At 56.0% G+C, this 19,730-nt stretch overlaps 7 protein-coding genes across 7 annotated transcripts; 4 read left to right on the plus strand and 3 right to left on the minus strand.

Annotated features, from left to right (window-relative positions):
* Positions 1-64: 64 nt before the first annotated feature.
* PHSY_006235 (hypothetical protein) lies at positions 65-3,588 on the plus strand (the record flags this gene model as incomplete). The annotated part of the gene is made up of 2 exons (XM_012336838.1): positions 65-436; positions 1,903-3,588. The coding sequence occupies 2 exons, from the start codon at positions 65-67 to the stop codon at positions 3,586-3,588; spliced, it is 2,058 nt and encodes a 685-aa protein (XP_012192228.1).
* A 1,693-nt stretch (positions 3,589-5,281) lies between these two features.
* Positions 5,282-8,086, plus strand: PHSY_006236 (hypothetical protein; the record flags this gene model as incomplete). The annotated part of the gene is made up of 1 exon (XM_012336839.1): positions 5,282-8,086. One exon carries the CDS (start codon positions 5,282-5,284, stop codon positions 8,084-8,086), a length of 2,805 nt encoding a protein of 934 aa, XP_012192229.1.
* A 424-nt stretch (positions 8,087-8,510) lies between these two features.
* On the minus strand, positions 8,511-11,740 carry PHSY_006237 (hypothetical protein; the record flags this gene model as incomplete). Its single annotated transcript, XM_012336840.1, has 2 exons — positions 8,511-9,324; positions 10,131-11,740. The coding sequence occupies 2 exons, from the start codon at positions 11,738-11,740 to the stop codon at positions 8,511-8,513; spliced, it is 2,424 nt and encodes an 807-aa protein (XP_012192230.1).
* Positions 11,741-13,036: 1,296 nt separating this feature from the next.
* On the plus strand, positions 13,037-13,893 carry PHSY_006238 (hypothetical protein; the record flags this gene model as incomplete). The annotated part of the gene is made up of 2 exons (XM_012336841.1): positions 13,037-13,239; positions 13,374-13,893. 2 exons carry the CDS (start codon positions 13,037-13,039, stop codon positions 13,891-13,893), a joined length of 723 nt encoding a protein of 240 aa, XP_012192231.1.
* Positions 13,894-14,585: 692 nt separating this feature from the next.
* PHSY_006239 (hypothetical protein) lies at positions 14,586-15,666 on the minus strand (the record flags this gene model as incomplete). Its single annotated transcript, XM_012336842.1, has 4 exons — positions 14,586-14,725; positions 14,831-14,906; positions 14,992-15,187; positions 15,290-15,666. The coding sequence occupies 4 exons, from the start codon at positions 15,664-15,666 to the stop codon at positions 14,586-14,588; spliced, it is 789 nt and encodes a 262-aa protein (XP_012192232.1).
* A 480-nt stretch (positions 15,667-16,146) lies between these two features.
* On the plus strand, positions 16,147-17,427 carry PHSY_006240 (hypothetical protein; the record flags this gene model as incomplete). The annotated part of the gene is made up of 2 exons (XM_012336843.1): positions 16,147-16,394; positions 16,494-17,427. The coding sequence occupies 2 exons, from the start codon at positions 16,147-16,149 to the stop codon at positions 17,425-17,427; spliced, it is 1,182 nt and encodes a 393-aa protein (XP_012192233.1).
* Positions 17,428-17,911: 484 nt separating this feature from the next.
* PHSY_006241 (hypothetical protein) lies at positions 17,912-18,964 on the minus strand (the record flags this gene model as incomplete). The annotated part of the gene is made up of 2 exons (XM_012336844.1): positions 17,912-18,769; positions 18,863-18,964. The coding sequence occupies 2 exons, from the start codon at positions 18,962-18,964 to the stop codon at positions 17,912-17,914; spliced, it is 960 nt and encodes a 319-aa protein (XP_012192234.1).
* Between the last annotated feature and the right edge of the window lie 766 nt (positions 18,965-19,730).

Below are 19,730 nucleotides of genomic sequence, written 5' to 3' on the forward strand. Positions count from 1 at the left end.
TCAGCCCACAGATGCATCCAGCACGGACCCAACTCAAACAGAAGCCACGGCTGATGGAACTGCAATGACGGACGAGGACGCCGAGATCGAGGCGATGAAGCAGAGAGTAGCAGAGATGGAGGCCGAGGCGGCCAAGCTTCGCGAACTCCAGCAAGCCGCAGGCGAGGCAGGCGGTGCTGGATTGCATCCTTCCGAAGAAGAGCGCGAAGAGGTCGATTCAAGAAGCATCTACGTCGGTAATGTCGACTACGGCGCGACACCGGAAGAGGTGCAACAACATTTCCAAAGTTGCGGAACAATCAACCGCGTCACGATTCTTTGCGACAAGTTCACAGGGCACCCCAAAGGTTTTGCGTACGTCGAGTTTGCCGATCCATCATTGGTGGCGAATGCCATGGTGCTCAACGAGTCTCTGTTCCGAGGACGTCTGATCAAGGTGACAGCCAAGCGCACCAACATGCCAGGTTTGTCAGCACGAGGACGCGGCCGTGGTCGAGGTCGTGGACGACCTTTCCGTGGACGCGGTCGCGGTCGCGGACGAGGCGGCTACTATTAAGCAGCGTCTTTGACTGCGCATCAACAACGACGGTTCGAGCGCAAGGACTTCTCGTGTCGTCGATTTGGTCTACCGGACTGCCGAATACTGCCACCAAGAGCAAATGGCCAACACAAAAAGGAAAGGCGTCGCACGATTCACAGACATGCGTTCACGACGCCGCTCGCGTTCATTCTATGGGTCCGTATCTTTTGTACTTTATCATTATATAAGCCAGCAGCCACAAACTGGGCAACAACGCCCTCCTTTTTCCTCCTTCTCACACCCTTGTCCACGAGCAGCGCCTGACATTTAAAGCACCACACATCGACTGAACTGAGCACACAAACGCTGAAGCCGATCGAAAATCGATTCCATCCAGCATGACATGAAGACTGTCTCGCTCAACATGCGATCAAGACAGTGTATATACAGTGTGGCTAAAGGTCGGTGGTTACGAGCTGGGAGGCGCACCGCCGGGACTCTGTGGACCGGAAGTTGGCTGACCACCTCCACCTACGGAAGCCTCTGCGCCCGCACCACCACCGCCGACGATGAGTTTTGGCTGTTCGACCACCAACTTCTCTCCCTCGTACAGACGGTTCATCAGTGCCGATCTCTGGAGCACCTGGAGGTCTGCAAGTGCAGTCTGGTAGAACTTGGAGAGCTTCTCTTGGTCGGTCAACGAGGCTGCAGAGATGGATTCGTTCGAGCCAGCAGGCTGCTTGAGAGTTTCGGGAGACAAGAGTGTGGAGGGCGAGACTTTGGCAGTAGTGGAGCCTTGTTTGGAGAAAGGAGACGATTGAGCTGCTTGCGAAGTTGGCAAGAGCGTGGATCGGAACATGTCGCGAGATCGTCTCAGGAAGTATGTGCGGAAGTTGTACGACGACTGTCATTCGTATCAAGAGCAGAAAGTTTCGTCAATATCACTGTTCATATCACAGCAGATTGATCAATCAAATAGGCGGTACCTACGAAAGACTGTGATGTCCGCAAGTATTTGCGGTACAGATTCAAGATCTGCGACTTTGATGGAGCGGCGACCGACATTCTGACGAATAAGTAGCAGTTGCTGCTATCCTAGCGGTTGATCCTGAGATAAGTCGAAGTTTGACCGAAGCGATCAAATGTATGCGAGACTGTGCGATCCAAGGTGACAGGTGCCAATTGATGTGTTGAGCTCGTACGGTGAGTGTATGGTGGAGCTGGAGCTGGTGTGGACAGGAAGACGAACTGCGCTTTGTGCAAGACCGCGGCTTTCAAAATTGGCACCTTCGGCCTTTGTGTCATTTCCGCCACATCGAAAAGTACAAGAAAAGTCATCGTGACTAAGCTGGATCTTCCGAATCTAACTTTTTGTCTGACAGCTCCACCTCTTGACTTTTGTCTTGAAACCGGACCCTTTGAGTCGCAAACTGATCAACGGCCCTTTCCACGTTGCAACATTTGTCGGATCACCACCGACTCTTGAAGGACAACCAAGTCGAGCCGCGATGCCAAGGCAAAGGAACACCACAGGCTGGTCCTACAACAATGCGGCCGAGTCCTCCAAGGCCGGCGCTAAAGGTTCTGCGCCTCGTGCAGTGACTGGCGCAGGAAAGAAGGCAACAGCGCAAAAGAACCAGCTCTACTCCAAACCAATCCCGGTCGCCCTGGATGTCACCAACAATGCTGCCATCGATGCGAAGACCTCGGACCACACGCTTTGGTCGACAATATGCACACTTCTCACTCTCGGCTACTACGCACCTTCGAGCCAGCCGGCTGCTGCCTCTGCCATCGAGGGCAGCGCAAAGGAAACGGAAAAGGTCTCTGTCTACTACGACCGGCAACTGCAGACAATCTGGGTAGAAGAGCTTGATCAAGGCATACGACTTCTGTGGCAGCGTGGCTTCTTTGGCAAGGGCAATCTGTCACGATCCGAACCTACATGGCGACAGCGCAAGGTCAACGAGATCGATGCACTGCGAAAGGGTCGAATGACAGCAGAACAGCTTACACATCAGAGGAGAGAGGAGCGAAAGGCGCTCAAAATCGAACGAGCTCGAGCAGCCGTCCGCGCCGGACAGCAGCTTCCAGATGGCATTCTGGCGCTAGGGGGTGACATCACCGAAGCGGATCGAGCGCCCGGAGCGTCGCACGACCGATTGATGGCGGACATTGAACGACAGGTGGAAGAGCAGCTCGATGGCGAAGAGAAAGGATTGTGGACGGGGCAAGAGGAAGTGCCTGACATTGTACCTGGTGTAGCGCGCATCAAGGGTCTCAAGTACTTTGCCGAAGAGGTGAAAGCGAGCCAAGCACGGAAGGCGACGCAGGCGACCACCGAAGAGGGCGCGACAGCTGTCACAGCAACAAAAGACGAAGCCGACGAGGGGACAGCAGACATTGATGTGGTCGACGTCGAGCGCATGCAGCTTTCGCTGGTAGAAGCGTTCTTCCTCTCCTCCATGTTCGGCTGTCTGGATATTCACACCGGCGACGGTGCGCACAGTTCGCAGCGCCTCGAGCTCGGCGAATTTTACACGGCGTGTTTGCAGTCGCGGTTGCCACATTCGCTGCTAGATTTGCGAGAGCGAGGGCTGGCGGAACGACATCTATCCAAGCTGTACGCGCGACCCGACAACCCGTTCCTGATCGACTACGTGGCCTACCACCACTTTCGCTCGCTGGGTTGGGTGGTCAAGACGGGCATCAAGTTCTGCGCCGATCTCTTGCTGTACAAGCGAGGACCCGTGTTCTCGCACGCCGAGTTTGCGGTCGTCGTCATTCCATCGTACGAGGACGCCCAAGATGAGGAATCGAGCCCGTTCGCGCCGCACCCAAACGCAGGGCGCAAGGACTGGACGTGGTTCAGCACGGTGAACCGTGTGCAGAGTCAGGTGCTCAAGACGCTTATCTTGGCGCACGTGTTTGTGCCCTCGGTGAAGCGATGTCCGCCCGAAACGCTGACGACGCCCGAGGCCTTTTTCGCATCGTTGCGGCAAGGCAAGAGCTATGCTGTCAAGGAGGTGGCGATCCGGCGATGGGTTCCCGCTCGAATGAAGCCGTAGATACTTGGCTGTGCAGATGCAATTGCAGATCGCCGGTTGGCGCATTTTCGCTTTTGACCTTCGACTGCGAGTGCGAGACCAAAGAAGTACACTGTGGGCTTGTGACTGCGAACAATAAATTGCACTAAGTGTTACATCGATACAAGCTGAGCCAGGTTTGGCGCGCAGGTCAACTCTACGCGACGCGTCTCAATTGACAAGGAACACTGTTCTTGCCTGTGCGTCAACGCAACTGAATCTAGATCTCTGCAGCCGAGCAACTCGGAAAGGAGATTGAGGTAGTTGTAGCGAGCATCGGGCGGTGATGATGATCCATCTACAGTCACCAGTGCAGCGGTGACTGATGCAAGGAAGAGCAAAGGTGCCGAGCGAGGCTGCAAAAGGCAAGGGGAAAAAAAGATGGCCAAGACCCTGGAAACCTGTGACAGCACAATTATTCGATTTGAAACGCAAGGAGGCTGGATAAAAGGGGGGGTCGGGTCGAACATCAACGAGATCACACTCAAAGACTGAGCAAAGATCGAGCAAAGGACGAGCAACCAGCGATGAGACAACACACGATATAGCAACCGACCAACTCGAAGCAATGACTGAGGGTGCGCGCGCGGGCGTGGCAGGGGCATGATCCTCGCGCTGCCCGATGCAAAGTGGATTTTCGAAGTAGATTAGATTTTGAATGGCCGACTGCTCGACTGCTCAGCGCTTCCGCAAACCTTTGTCGTATGAACTTGCGCGCTCGGTTGCATTGAGGGAACTGAGCCGCTGGAGAAGGACCGAGGACCGAGGACCGACCTCCCTTCCGAAGGCTCTTTCCGTTTGGAACCAGACGATCCGTCTCGCCTCGCAGTTTCCAGACGAATGCCTAGCCACTGTGACTCACTCACCCGCTCCCACTCGATCGTTGTGGCTGCTCTGCTTTCTCTCATGGCTACTGAATCAAAAAGTTGGCCGTTCGGCGATGGTGAGCACTTTGACAAAGCTTTGCGAGCTTCGTGACACTTGTGTAGAGAACAAAATCGTACGAGCCAAAAAAAAATCGAAGAACGATGGCTCGACCACGCTTTGAAAGCTCACAAAACACAATTCGGCTCCTGCCGCTCGGTTTTGTTTCCCGCGAGTGTCGCGCAACGTCTGTATGCCGCACCACCTTCACCTCAACGGCGCACTTTTTTCGCTGTCCCGTCCTCACACCTCGATCTCTACACCGTCACCTTCGAACACCATCTCTCTCGACCATCACCTCCTATTCTGGAAGGAATCGCTGCTGCCATTACCGCCGCCCAGAGCCCGACCTCGCCGCGTCACAAGACTTCGGTGCTCCTCTCTACGTATCACGCAACGCCCACTCTCACCCGTCAGTCTTCATCACGGAGCGCCTCAAGCCAACCATTGGCTCGACCGACTCGGTCATCAATATCGCAGCACTGACTTTGCGGGCAACACCGCCGACACTCGATTCTCGCCTTCCCATTCCTTGTCTCGAGCATCAAGCACTGCCATTGCGTGCACCTGTCCGACCATCCACAACTATCTGGCTCGCTTGCCGGCACGGGGCCCTGACACCATCGGCAACAATCATCGGAGCAATATATCTTCGAGCGAGCTTCTGAGAGTTACAGCTGCTGGACTGGCCCTTTCCATCGCAACCGCGTCTCACACGCTTTATCTGAACCCCCTATAACATCATTCCATCATGGTGCGCTCCGTCACCTTCGAGATTCGGTGGCACGACACCCAGCCCATCTACAGCTGCTCCTTCCAACCTCTTCCGTCAAACCACCTCAGGCGTGTCCTCGATCACAACATGGGCCAAGCCGCGGGCCTCGCACCTGGCAAAGGCTTGTCCGAGATCGACTCTTCCGCCGCTTCAGCGATCGCCTCGGCCACTGGCCCCGTAGCTTCGTCATCCAAACTCGCTCCACCGCCCGTCATGGCAGGAGGCCAAAGCTGGAGGCTCGCTACCGCGGGCGGTGACAACAACGCGCGCATCTGGATGGTGCATCCCAACATCCCCTCCCCCGCAGCAATGGCCAGCGCAGCTGCCGTCTCGGGATCAGCTGTCGTTGCACCCCACCCTCCTCGCGTCGAGTACCTTGCTACGCTTCAGAGACACTCGGGCGTCGTCAATGTCGTACGCTTCTGTCCAAAAGGTGAATTGCTCGCAACCGCTGGTGACGACGGCAACGTCCTCTTTTGGGTACCCAGCGACCGTAACAAACCCAATTTCGGCGACGTCGCCTCTTCGCTCGAGGGCGAGAGTCAGTTCGAGAAAGAGTTTTGGCGCGTCAAACTCATGTGCCGCGCCACACAGCAAGAGCTCTACGACATGGCCTGGAGCCCCAACGGCGAAACGCTTGCAGTCGGAGGAACCGACTTTGTTGCGCGCATCATCAACGTTCAAGACGGCCACGTCATCCGCGAGATTTCGGAACACAACCACTACGTACAAGGAATCGCATGGGATCCTCTCAACGAGTTCATCGCGACGCAGAGCAGCGACCGCAGCGTTCACGTCCACAACCTCCAAACACGGAGACACGATCGCGAACGAGATGCCAACGACAAGTCTGCCGCAGGTTCTTCAGACGCAGCCATCACATCCTCGCAGCTTGTCAGCAAGAACGCCAAGCTCGACTTGCATCGCAGAAATGGCAGCGCCGGCGGCTACGTGTTTGACCAGCACTACACCAAGCCCGCATTGCCCCGACGCACCAGCAGCCACGCCAGCCAGGCTAGTGATGGAGAGGGCGCAAGGGACAGCTTTGTCGCCAGTCTACGTGGCAGATCCAAACGTGGCAGCACTCCCATCGACCCAGCACACACCAGCGCAGCTGTGGCCCGCGCGAGCACTCCATCTGGTGCACCACCATCATCAGCAGCCGCGGCAGTCGCTGCAAACGCTGCCGCACGTGCGAGCACTCCTACGCCCGTCGCTTCAGTACCACCCAGTCCCTTTTCGACCAACAGCGCCGCCGTCGCTGCACACGCCATGAACCCACCACAGACAACGCCTAGCCGCAGATCTAGCTTCAGTGGCAGCAACTTCGACGTGGGCTCGCCACCTACCAGCACCACCTCCCTCGCGCCCGCTTCCACCTTGGCAGGCTCGTATGGCATCAAACAAGGAGCGAGCTCCGCCGAGCACGGACTCTCGGTCGCTAGCGGTGCAGCTGCCAGCGATGCCGGTCGAAGAGGTGGCAGCGTCAGCCGCTCAGCTTCCCGAACCCGCAGCATCCGCTCTCCTTCGCCCATCCCACCTTTGCCTGCCATCCGAGCGCCGCCATCACCCAAGCAGCGCATGCAAGCTGCTGCTGCGTCGGGTCTCTCGGGACCGCTCGCCAAAGCCTCGATGCGACTGTACGGTGACGAGAATTTTAGCGGCTTCTTCCGTCGCCTTTCCTTCAGCCCTGACGGTGGCCTGCTTGTAACGCCCAGCGGTATCTTTGATCCGCCTCCTCAACCAGCGTCGCCTACCGTCCACCTCTCGCCTCGAAAAAGCCCCGCCAGCCTCAACCCTGCTTCTGCTGGTGCTGCCGCTGCCAGCTCTAGTCCTCAACTGGGTCCGGCCAACAAGAGCGCCGTCTATCTGTATGCGAGGGGCAACCTCTCCCGTTCGAACGCGCCCATCGCTGTACTGCCTGGACACAAGACGGCGACGTTGGTGGTGCGCTTCTCTCCGATCCTGTACGAGCTGCGCAAGACTCCGCGTGCTTCGTCCGCTGCAGACGATGACGAAGGCATGGCACCTCACCCGACCATCCCGCTCGAGGCTGGCAAGCAAAAGACCGTTTCCCTCAGAACGGAATCATCGCAAGCCGCCTTCTCCCCCACGCTGGGCGCCACGGCACCATCCGCATCTCCGTCGCAATCGGACAAAACATCACCGCACTTTACACGCCACGACGCACGCTCCCCACCGCGCGGTATCAGCGTCATCGGCCTTCCATACCGCATGGTATACGCAGTAGCGACGCAGGACAGCGTATGGATTTACGACACGCAGCAAACAGGCCCCATCTGCTGCTTCAGCAACATGCACTATGCCAGCTTTACCGACCTCACGTGGTCACCCGATGGTCAGACGCTCATGATGTCTTCCACGGACGGATACTGTTCGGTGGTGGTGTTCGACTATGCAGAATTGGGTGTTCCGTATGCGTTCTCGGCTCAGCCAGCGTTGAAGGCTCCTGCGCCTGGCGTGCCTGCTCCTGCGCACATTGCCGAGGGCAAATCGACAGGCTCGGCGCCGAACACGCCCAAGATGACCAGTCCGGCCATGCTTGCGCCTGCAGCGGGAGGGTCAGGATCGGCTGCTGAAGCGTACGCTTCGGCCATCGCGTCATCGCCTGCCGGGTTGGGTCTGGCAATGCCGAGTCAGTCGTCGACGCTTGGAACAGCTGGTAGTGGCAACGAGGCGAGCAGCTCGACGGATGCAGCCGAAGCGCCCAAGAAGAAACGTAGAATTGCTCTTACGCTGGAACGCCCACTTGGCTCTTGATCTCGGACGATCTGGAGCTCCACCGACCGACTGTAATTTCATGCATGGTCAAAGATAACTGGCATTATGTGATTCTGTTTCAATGTGTGTGCGCCAGTAACTTCTGGATTTGAGAGACGACATCGAGATGGCGTGAGCTCATTCCAACAAGACGGCCGTGATCGGCTTCAACACGACATGCAAGGTGGTTTTGAAGACCTCGAACACGACGGTGGATTGCTATGTGTGCGACTGGGGTGGCGCTACATGACTTGGGGGTGGGTGGGTGATGTTGACGAGAAGACGTCGAAGATCGGAGGGAGTGGATCGCGACAAAACGTTGGCATGTAACAGCCGTGATACTTAGATCTCCTCTGCGCCAACACCTGATTGCAACAAGATCCTTGGGCGGACAATCAGTTGCCTGCAAAACAGTCGATCTCAATCAGATGGAGTTGCGCGGTTCTGTCTTGACCTTGACAGCGGTGTTCTCGGCGAGAGAGGTAGGAGGGGCCATGCTTCGAGAATCCGACGAGGCACGCTCGCTCTCAGAATCAATCTCGGGACTTGACGGATAAATAGCTTCGTCGAGAATTATGTTCGCCTTTTCGATATCACGGAACTTGGTGCTGTGGCATTCCATAGAGATGTTGTTGTAGGTTGACAATTTGTCGAAAACGAGCGCTGGCGGACTGTTCAGGGCGATCCTTTCCTGATTGGTCGGGGCACTCGTGGAGGCGTCTGTTTCTGGCCATCGAAGAACATTTCGGAGTAGGAAGAGCTCTCCATTCGCCAAGACTTCATCGATCCGAGAGACATGTCGGTACAGACAGGAGCCGCGTTCTATGATGACGTCTACCTGGTGGATGTCGTCGAACTGGAGTTCCACAGAAATGAGGCGATGTATGGCGTCGAATTTGAGTTTATGGACCCGTCCGATGAACGACATGCGCTTGTCAACTGTGGAGTCGTGATAGCAAATGAAAGCCAGTGGTGATGTCAAAGTTCGAAGTGGAACAATTGTTCCAGCAACCAGCGTGTCAGACCCAGTCTTCTTTCTCTTCTTGGCTTCGGCTTGACGCACCCCTTCGACGGCTTCGCTGTCGGACTCGCGTCTTCGATCACTTGGCATGGTGAGCAGATTTACTTCGCCTACGCTGTGGGTGCCGACTCTAGCCAAGCTTTGAGCAATGAGTCGAATTGCCTGGTACGACGTGAAAAGGAGAAACGAGAAGATGCGAGGGCGAATGTCAAGTTGGCTATCGAGAAGGAATAGAGGAGACGCAAGACAACGAGACGAGTATTTATGCGAGGGCAAGGACGGAAAGCAGGGAGCAAAGCCAACATCCACAGCGACAGAGGGCTAGCGGAAGGATTGGGCGAATCAAATCGTTGGTCAGTCTCGCCGCGCCCTGTGCTGATGGACTCACCAATGCGATCGTTCTCTCCAGCGCAGAAAGTTGGCAGCCGGGTCCCTTCTGCAGCTTTTTTTCCCTCACGTTGTCACACTTTGGGCTGATGATGCTGGCTTGCCGCTCTATTCCGTGCAAATGCGGCGCAGATCACCATGCATCGCACCCTGTCCTTTTGAATTCGATCTGTGACAAAACCTGATCTCGAGGACACGTTCGAATTAAGCTCAACAATGCTGCGCAATCACTTTTTCTCACGCCTCTGCAAGGCATCGCTGCCAGACCGCAACAGCACGAAAGACGATGAATACAATTTCGGGACATGCGACGGCGCAGCTACAGAACAAGCTCTGGAAGCGTGGGAAAGCATAGGTCCTCATCCGGTAGAAGCTTCGGCTGAAGGACTGGAAGCAGCAGTGGCGCTCGCTGCAGCGGCAGCCAATGCCTTCGCCTTCACCACGCTGGCTTGCGGTCCACTCAAGGTGTCGCTACCGCTCGGGACGCTGACAGTCCTCGCGCCTCCTGCACCCATGCCTGACAGGCCAGCGCCGCCTCCTCCTCCTCCGAGGGGTCGCGCTGCTAGCGGCGACTGAGCACCATATTCCAGCCCCATCGATGGTATCGACGGGACAGTTGCCCTTGCGCGACCATACCCGTGCGGCATAGTGTGCTCGGGATGAAAGTATGGCTGCGGGGTTCGGAGCGTGGGATTGCTGCTGAGACCGCTCGGCATTCCGGTCACCGTGCCTCGATGCTGCAACGGGTCGCTGTTTTGCGGCTCTGCTCTGTGGCGTAAATTGTTGTTGCGAAGGAAGGCGTCGTTTGCGCCCCGCGGCGGCGGCGACTTGGGTCGAAGCTGGTCAATCTCTTCGACAAAAGGAACCAAGTTGCAACGGTCGCGCAAGTCACATCCAGGTCGGTCGACGCCAAAATTCGCATCGTAGTTGACCTTGTCGTACGGTTTGGGTATCTGCAAGTAATCAAGGTGATCGCGCAAGCCTTCTTCTTGGCTGTCGAGGAGCATGGGTAGACCAGCATCTGGCAGAGCAACTTTTCCGTCTTGTGGCCACCCAGGTGAATCCGGTCCGACCTCAAGACCGATGGTGAGCCATCCTCGGCGCAAATTTCCATTGCGACCAAATAGCTCCAAGCGACGCGTGCCGAGGCAGAAGTTTTCGATCGTCTGGTACAGCTCTGGCGGCTTGCTGACCACGTCGGGCAGCGTCTTCATGCGCGCTTGTCTTGCATCGCCTTGGTCTACCGCATCGCCTCCTTCGGGCCCTGACCATAGCATCACATCGGTGTCGATGTTGCAGTGTACGAAGCGAGCGTCGGTGGATCTGCGTACAGTGCCTCGAATCCCCATGAGACAGTGCTGGCTAGATCGTGTGAAGGCGGAGCTTGTCGACGGCTGCTGTGTGCCGCTTCCTGCTTGGTCGCTTTCCTGATGGTTGGTACGGATGCAAACGATATCCTCGCAGCGTCTGTATCCCCACTTGGCCAGCACCTCTCTGCCTCGCTCGAGTCCATCTCCTGCGCCGGAGCCGACCCACAGGAAGACGAAGCTTTCCTTTGCCGCGAGCTGCGGTACAGGCAAAGCAGCGATCTCTTCCCATGTCCACGTTGCGGCTCTGTGCGTGGATGAAGCAGAGGTCGAAGCGGTCGGTGTGGCCTCCCATTCGTAAGCTTCGAGCGGAGGGTCGATGACGACGACATCGTACTTGACGGGGATCAAAGATCCCAAATGAAATTGATCGGCAGCACGGGACGTACCGCGGAACGGTTGGAGCGACGGTCTCAAGTCGGCTCGAAGGTAAGTCGGAGGATGAGCGACACGAGTGACGAGCGAGTCCTTGAGCTGGACGAGACGTCTGAGCTTGGGATACTCCTGAAAACGTGAGCTCGACCACGGGTTGCGCACCGCATTGCCTGGCAATTGACCTGCGCCGGTATCGACAAAGTGCTGCGAGTAGTCATTGCGAAGTGTGTGCTCTTGTGAGCTGTAGTTGGGACCCAATGTCGAATGCTCAGATGCTGCCCTGGATTTGCCCTTGACATCTTGAGCTACATTGGCAGGAGTAGCAGCGTCGTTGCTTGCGCTGGCGATGCCGAATCGCTGCTTGAGCTGATCAAGCCGTTGGCTTTGCTGCTCCTCTTGCTTCGCCGATGATTTCTTGCCCTTGTCGACGTGGCCAGGAGCATCGAGCAGGGTGCGCCAGCGAGGATGGTCGCGCGCGCTGGTGAACTGAACATCAGTGGTCATTCTCGCAGAGATGCGCTGCTCTGGCAGCAGAGCATGCGGGGTGTGTGGTCTGTTTATCGCATCACTGTTCGCCCCGCCCAAAGAGACCTGCAAGATTTGTTACTCGAGCTCAGACGAGGACACTCAAACGACGACGAGAAGGCTCCTACGAAGGATCGGCACGAAGGGGTCAAGAGTTGCACGTCAGACTTGCAGACATCCAGGGTCCTCGAACCATCTGAAACACTCTAACACGTTGCAATAATGGGGAATCGCGTCGAATGAAGTTCTACAGGAAGGACGCGTTGAAAAGTCCGAAGCTGACGATTGGCCACGTCTCTGAATTCAAAAGTATGAGTCTCGAGAAGGATTGCGAATACAAAGCTGGCCACCCCCAAGCGCCTCATAAATACAATATTTGTATTATCGACTCAGCCCGTATTCAGGAGTCAGATTGGAATTTTCCTCGAAAACACAAAGCTCTGTCCAAGTGCGGAAAAGATATTTGTGACGGCACTTGGACAGTGTACGCAGCGTTGCACTCCAACTCGTATATATACCCAGGGGGTGTCGACGGGGATCCCCCCGTTTCGAATTTCGAAATTCCCGCCTTCCCTTCTCACCACATTCATCCGCCTCGACACTCAGTCTAAGCGACTACTGCTGCTATCATCCATCTTGCAAGCCTGTTGCCGCCCTCAACCCGCAGTACAGCTTGTCAACACATCTTTTCGCGCAACCACTGCCGCCAAAAGGTGCACTCCGCTCGTCATCGAAAGCCCAATCAGCACGGTCAAAAAGGCGTCTCTCTGTTTGCCAGCCTTCGCCCGTATCGTATCTGGATCGAAGAGGTCTTGATTGACTTGCCTTTGATCTCGTCCGACTGTCTGGTCTTTCGGCGTCAGCTCCGCCATCCCCATCCCATTCATTCGGGATCAGCAGCATCACTTAGTCTGTTTGTCGACGGTGACACTGTCGTGTAGCACTTGTAGCCCTTCCCGCACGGCGATCACCTTGACTGTTGATTGTCGACAACACTGCGATAGGACCGCTCTGGCGCACGCGACTCTTTTCGCACATCGTAGCCTTTAATACCAAAAGTTTGGCCCTTTCAACTCAAAAGGTCATCCATCGATCCTAGCCCCTTCTCTGTGCGCTCCGTCGCCATTACGCCTCTTTGTCTTCGTCGTGACCGTTCCCGTTCTCGCAACTCGGCTTCCATCCTTGTCGCACACCCTCGACGCCATCTCTTCGTCCGACCTCTGCTTATAGCGTAGTCCTTTCGACATCATCACTCCTTTCTCTCTCGAAAGCAAAATGGCTTTTGGAGGTGTCGCCCTGCCCGGCTCGGGCAATTCCGCCAACAACGTCCCTAGCATCAAGGGCAGCGTCAGCGCTGGAGCACAAACAAAAGTCAATGGTGCTGGCGACGATGACAAGAAGGTCGCCGCTATCGGCAAGGACGCGGGTATCGAACAGCAAGGCCTCTCGAGCGTACACGGCATTGTGCCAACGTTGCAGTGAGTATATTGATCGTGATCCGTACAGGCCACCCTGATGTGGGCGCCAAGTCGGTCAATAGATCTAAGCGTTTATCAGACCATCTCGTGTTGACACTTCGTTTGCCTCGCCGTTGCTATTTGACCGCACGTAGGAACATTGTTGCTACCGTCAACTTGGAGGTGCGTCTTGACTTGAAGACCATCGCCTTGCACGCACGCAACGCCGAGTACAACCCAAAACGTTTCGCCGCCGTTATCATGCGTATTCGCGAGCCCAAGACCACGGCACTCATCTTTGCTTCTGGTAAGATGGTGGTCACCGGTGCAAAGTCGGAGGATGACAGCCGCCTTGCCAGCCGAAAGTACGCGCGTATCATCCAGAAGCTTGGCTTTGAGGCCAAGTTCAGCGAGTTCAAGATCCAGAACATTGTCGGCTCGTGCGACGTGCGCTTTCCCATCCGTCTCGAGGGCCTTGCCTACAGCCACGGTGTCTACTCTTCGTACGAGCCCGAGTTGTTCCCCGGTCTCATCTACCGCATGGTCAAGCCCAAGGTCGTGCTGCTCATCTTTGTCTCTGGCAAGATTGTGCTCACGGGTGCCAAGGTACGAGAAGAGATTTACCAAGCGTTCAATCTCATTCTGCCCGTGTTGGCCGAGTTCCGCAAGCCTTGATGCTATCGTCGGTACGACCATGCCCTTGGCACCCCTAAATTACCCAACCCACCTCAGCAGCATTCAATAAACCCTACCTTTTACTACCAACACTCTCAGCAACACCAGTATGCGCAGCACTCATCACATGCTCTTGCCATGCTCCGGGCTCGACGTCCGGTAGCATGCACTGAGCGAGCCGTCTCCATCTCGTCATCAGCGTCCCGAAGACGTTGCGCAAAACGATGTAGTGGACACGCCTTTCCTTCTTCCCCTCTTTCCCTTTTCGTGTTTCGATGGAAGAATGGACGTCGCAAGGTTGAGAAGCTTTCAATCTATGCGCTTGAATCGCCCCCTTTGCCTGTCGACCCTACTACCCCTCGACCCTCTCGAGCGTCATGCTACATTACAGAAAAATCATTTCAACACAAACTTGTACTAGTACCGTCTTTTGTCTCTTGCAATCGCAATCTTGCAACCCGTGTCATCGATGCGGCGCACCTGACAATCTTTCCTTGCTTGTGAAAGTATGCGATGAAGTTGAGTGGCCGTTGCTATGGCGAGTGACGACGAGGTTCATGTCTCGGCGGATCACCGCATGAACTGCCTGTGCTGCGGAACTGAAGGCCTCTCGCTGTGAACGCAGCTCACGGACGAGGAAGAACGGGTGTTTGGAGCTATGATTACACGATGTACACTGCGAGCAAGATACTTCAATCCGAGTAGATGAAGTTGTATCTGGAGAGGAGGTGTGGGATGGCGGCGAGCTGAGGACCGTATCGTTGTGAGTTGTCGTAGAGTTCGAAGAGCGGTACTGCGAGAAGCTTCATGTTTTTGGGTACAGCGAGGACTTCTGTAAGACGCACAAGCAGAGGTAGAAGTGGGGAAGGGTCGGCGTGTCAGTGGGAGCAGCGTGCGACAGCGGCGGATTCGGCGAGCGAGGTGGGCTGATACGTACTGGTCGGTGGGAGGGTGACGAGGAAGAGTTTCTTGCATTCTTTGGGCTTGGTGACGTGTGGTGGTGCGTAAGGGTACTAGTGCGTCAGTAGAGGAGGTCGAGGTGGAGAAGAGGTTAGCGTTCTTCACTCTTCGGCGCTGGCATCTTCCCGATGGACTTACCATGAATGTCTCAAAGTTTGGCCTCCACCATTGGGCCAGACAATCCTGGATCTCCCAATCACCATCATCCTTGTTGCGCCCTTCCCCGTTAGGACCGAAGGAGTTGGGATCGCTTTCGACGGGCCCCAACCTCTCGTCCAAACGAGCTTTGATGCCTTCCACTTCGTCTTCGCCTGGCTTGAGATAGTCTCCTGGCCTGTGTAGCATTCGTTACCAGCGTAGAAGACATGGGATTAGTATTTGCACTACCCGCTGCCCCGGGAAAGCCTATCGCGGTCGATGCTGTTCTGCGACTTACAGCTTGAAGAAGGCATTTGCGATCTGCAGCATAAGGACGTGCGGGTGTCCATGCTCGTGTACCATCAGCACCGCCTCTACGGTCCTTCTCATACCGAGATCTTCATAGTTGTTTTGCAAGCGTTGCAATCGCGCTGCGACTGATGGATCCTCCTCGGGCTGCGCTTCTTTGGTTGTGAATGTGAACGCCGTGACCGGATAGAGCGTTAGGGTCTGCGACATGATGTCTGTGCTTTTCGAAGAGGACGACCCGTGCTCAGGCTGTGCGGCGAGAGAGAGTAATGGTAATCTGCTAGTCTGTGCTTGTCCTGCTGGGTACGTTCGTTCGTTGTCCTGAGTCGTGATGCCGCGTAGATGGTAGTCAGTGTTGGCGAGCATCCTTCCGTCCCGAGTGAACCCTGTAGCTGGCCTCACTTCTGGCTTATGTAAGCGAGGACAACAAACATGTTAAGCCCATGACAGGAGCGTGTATCGCACAAATGCGGAATTATCTAGATTATCTTTTATTTTCGACCGAAAAGGGAAAGTTGGACTGAAAAATGGTGTCCAAAAATGACGAAAGAGAAAGTGCTGCAGTGAGAAATTGGCTCGCACTGCGTGACCGAACACGTCGCGAAATCCAACGTCGTGGTGCCGTGTGGAGGCGGGGCGGGGTGCAGCCTTTTACCGTACCACGAGAAATCCATCCGCTTTGGCGTCGAGGTCGTACATCGCCCTTGCATCTGGTCACACACATCCATCCATCCGCCCGATCCACATCATCACCCTTGCTTCCCGTCCTCATCCTACTTTTGCCCACCTTTCATCGGTGCACCGTCCTCTCCAAGACTCATACGCGCTCGACGCTACACTCACAGCATGTCGTCCACTCCATTCAAGGGCTCGCTCAAGGCCAAGAGGAAGGGCGAGCTCACCGAGATCGCCACCGCCCTCGGCATCGGCCTCGATCAGTCTCAAAAGAAGGAGGAGCTCGAGGATCTCATTCGTGAACACCTCATCAGCCACAAGAACCTGTACTCTTCCAACGACAACTTCAAGGGACTCATCGACAGCCTCGACTCGGGCCGCAAGCGATCCGCCCGCTCCAGCAGCGTCAACGGCAACGCGTAAGTATGCCAGACAGATGCACAATTTAACCATGATTGCACGTGACTGACACCCTTCCTGCTTATCTTTGTGATGCGTACTTTTTGGTGACTCCGCAGCGACTCGGACGCCTCGGACTCGCCCGAATCGTCGGTCCGCTCGCCCCGCAAGCACTCGCAGCGTCCGTCCAACCTCGGAACTCCCTCCACGCCGTTCAACGCCATCCCTACAAGCGCTACCGACCTCGCCGCCAGCGCAAAGCAACGCGGTCTCAAGGCGCGCAAGTCGCTCGACAAGCTCGTCGACACCATCTCCACCAACGCTCGCTCCACCGCCAACGAGCTCACCACCGAGGTCCAAGATGCTCAGAACGAAGTCACCGCCAGCCTCCACGCTGTCCAGGGCGAAGCTACCAAGCGCTACCGCAAAGCAAAGCAGGACGGCCACAAGATCTTTGTGCGCGCCCGCTCCTGGCTCAGCGACACCAAGAACCTTGTTCGCCTCCTCGTCGTCTTTGAGGGTCTGCTCCTCGTGCTCGCCACGCTTCCCACCACCTATGTCGAAGTCGGCAGCCGCGGTCCCAAGATCCCCGTGGTCAACCCCAAGTCGGGCATCAACGGCTACCTCCCTCACTGGGCCATCACCTTGCCCAACCCGCGTGGCCTGATCAGCCTGGACTTTTACCGCCCGCTCGTGCTGTGGGCCGTCTACAGCGTGCTTGTGCCTCTCGCCGTCGCTCACCTCGTCACGTTCGACCGCCGCGCCCAGCCCTCGGCCTACTCGTTCCTGCTGGCTCGTCTCTCGGCGCTCTTCTTCCTCGCCCGCGTGCTTCCCAACAGCACCCTCACTGCCCTCGGCCTGCCTGCGCCTGCCGTGCTCGGCGTCGCTGCTGGCGAAGTCCCCGAGTCGGCTCTTATCCGAGGCCTGCGCTCGCTCTTCTCCTACGACTACGTCCTCGCTCACCTCGGCGTCGATCTGCAGATCTGGGCTACCGCTACTGTCTTTGGCTTTGCTCAGTACGAGACCATCGCCGTTCGACCTCGTGCCGCTTAAAGATTAGCTGATTACAGACGTTCGCTCGACCATTGCTGTATTCGTAAGCGATACCCGAACCGATTCCCTAAGACTTTGCCGATCAATCCGCTCCTTTGCCGACACACCTCCCCCGTTGACGTATTGGACGAGATACCCGACGCTTCTTTTATGTTTCCCGTGCTACCCAGTCGTTCAGATCGAGCTACAACAAGAGAGAGTCGCTTCGTCGGCTGTCGCTCTTGGCACCTCTTTTGCTTCCTGTTTCCGTGATTCTTCCTTCCCTTGCCCGATACCTTCTTCGAGCGTACCGGCCAACGCTATTCCATGTATATCGTTCATATATATCCACTTTGGAACTTTATCTCGACCATGCTCGTCGCTCTCATCATTGGTTTTTGTGGCTCGTGTCGTCCTCATGATGCGTGCCGAAAGCTCAGACCGACAACGACGAAAGAGTTTCCGTTGAGATGAATGGTGGATTGCTGGTATGGGGTGTAAACCGTCACGTCGATGCTCTTTGACCGTGCTGCGCCAACAAGCTGGCCAGGGAAACGTCTGCAGGTGGTGATGATGCGTCTGCTTCTGACCGTATTTCTCTCGCTAACGCTTTTGCCCTTTCCAGGGCTACCTGTTGGATGATGGACGGTCGAAGCGCAGAGTCCTCGTCGTTGTTGGATATTGGTGCTGACGCAGTTGTGGGAGATCCCGAAGTCGACGAGCTCGTTGCAGTGTCTGCTTGGTTTTCTTCGAGTGGTGTGGGTGATGGTGCCGCTGTGGTCGTTGGTCGGGAGCCCAGGATGTTTTCCAATTCCAACGCTTCCGGACCCACCACCCAGCGGTTCTTCAGCGCCAGGTTGAGCAACACCGAGACCGCGGCTTGCAGCTGTTTGTTCTTCAGATCCTCGTCCTGCTTCTCCCTGTATACTTTCAAGCGCGCTTCGATCAGTGATGGATCCGCTTCCTCCGTCACCTCTCCACTTCTCCCATACCCTGTTCCACCAGCTCGCGATCCCTCCACATCCCCACCTTCATCCCGGCTCTGCTCCGACAAGCGTTCCAGCTCTTCCAAATCGATCCCTAGCACCGACGCTAGGTTCTCGACCTGATCCTTGAGCTGGTTTAGCGAGTCCTCCGTCCGATCTCGTTGCTCCGCCTTTTTCCTAGACCCTCTGTATGTTTCTCCGAGGATCAAAGCTGCAGCGACAAAGAAGAGAAACCCTTCGGAGATGGCGTTGGCACCGTTGGCTATCGCTTTGGCATCGTTGAGAGGACGCACTTTTTGCTGTACGCCATTCGGAAGCAAATTCGTTCGTAGCGCCATCTCTGTACGATGCATTTGTTGGGCTAGTGCGATGCAGATCTGCGTACCGCGAATGCCGAGGGATCAATGCGTTAGCGAACATCGCCTTGTCCCACCACTCGAAATGGACAGCGAGGGTCGTTGACAGCTCACCTTTTTGAACGATTCATGTTGAGCAGCCTGACTCTTGAGCTGCGTAGCAATGGGTTTCGCAAGCGTTCGGATGGCCAGAGTGGCGATCTTTGCCGTCGCCATTCTTCCAATGAAGCGGTAAGCTGGAAACGATCTCTAGTGGTGGGAGGAGAAGAAGAAGTGGAACGTCAAAACAGGGTCCGCCGGTTCAAGATGATTTGTGCCTCGTAACTCAGCCGGTGTGGAAATTGCGAGAATTGTTAAAGTTGTTAATTGCAGCAACGAAGACGAAAGCTTTCCAGCCAGAAGTTGATCTTCACTCCAGTCTCTGACTGAGACAACGCGGGGCAGGATAGGCAAGCATCGCCGAACAAATCAGGTCAGGAGTGGTATCGCAGTACCGTGGTACCGCAGTACCGAAGCTTCGGACGCATCAGACAGACCATCTCCTAGCTTCTCTCCCTCTCCGTCTCGCCATCAGTAAATCACAGGCGACGTGCTAAGTACGGGACCTCACCGTCTCATCATCTGTCCACGAATTCCTTCAATACAGCATCCATCCGAAATGCAGCACAGGCAGGCTCAACTAAGAGATTGAGGAAAAGCTTTAACTCGATTTGATCGGCAAGAACACGTGGCGCCACGAAGAGACACTAAAAAGGAGGGTCTGAACAGGCACAACACATCAACTCCAAAAAACGAGGTCGATGCAGGCCTTTGAACGAGGGAGTGGAAGACGAAGGAGGGGGACTTGGGACGAGTAGAATCATCTACGTTCCGGCTACCGACGGAGGCAGGAGAGTGCCTCGACGCGGGAATCAGACGCGACAATCTGGAGAACTAAATCGGACGGTGGGGTAAGGAGGCTGTCAGCTTCCAGAGCTCGTTG

The sequence above is a fragment of the Pseudozyma hubeiensis genome, assembly GCF_000403515.1.
Source record: "Pseudozyma hubeiensis SY62 DNA, scaffold: PHS58, whole genome shotgun sequence".
NCBI classification, from domain to species: domain Eukaryota; kingdom Fungi; phylum Basidiomycota; class Ustilaginomycetes; order Ustilaginales; family Ustilaginaceae; genus Pseudozyma; species Pseudozyma hubeiensis.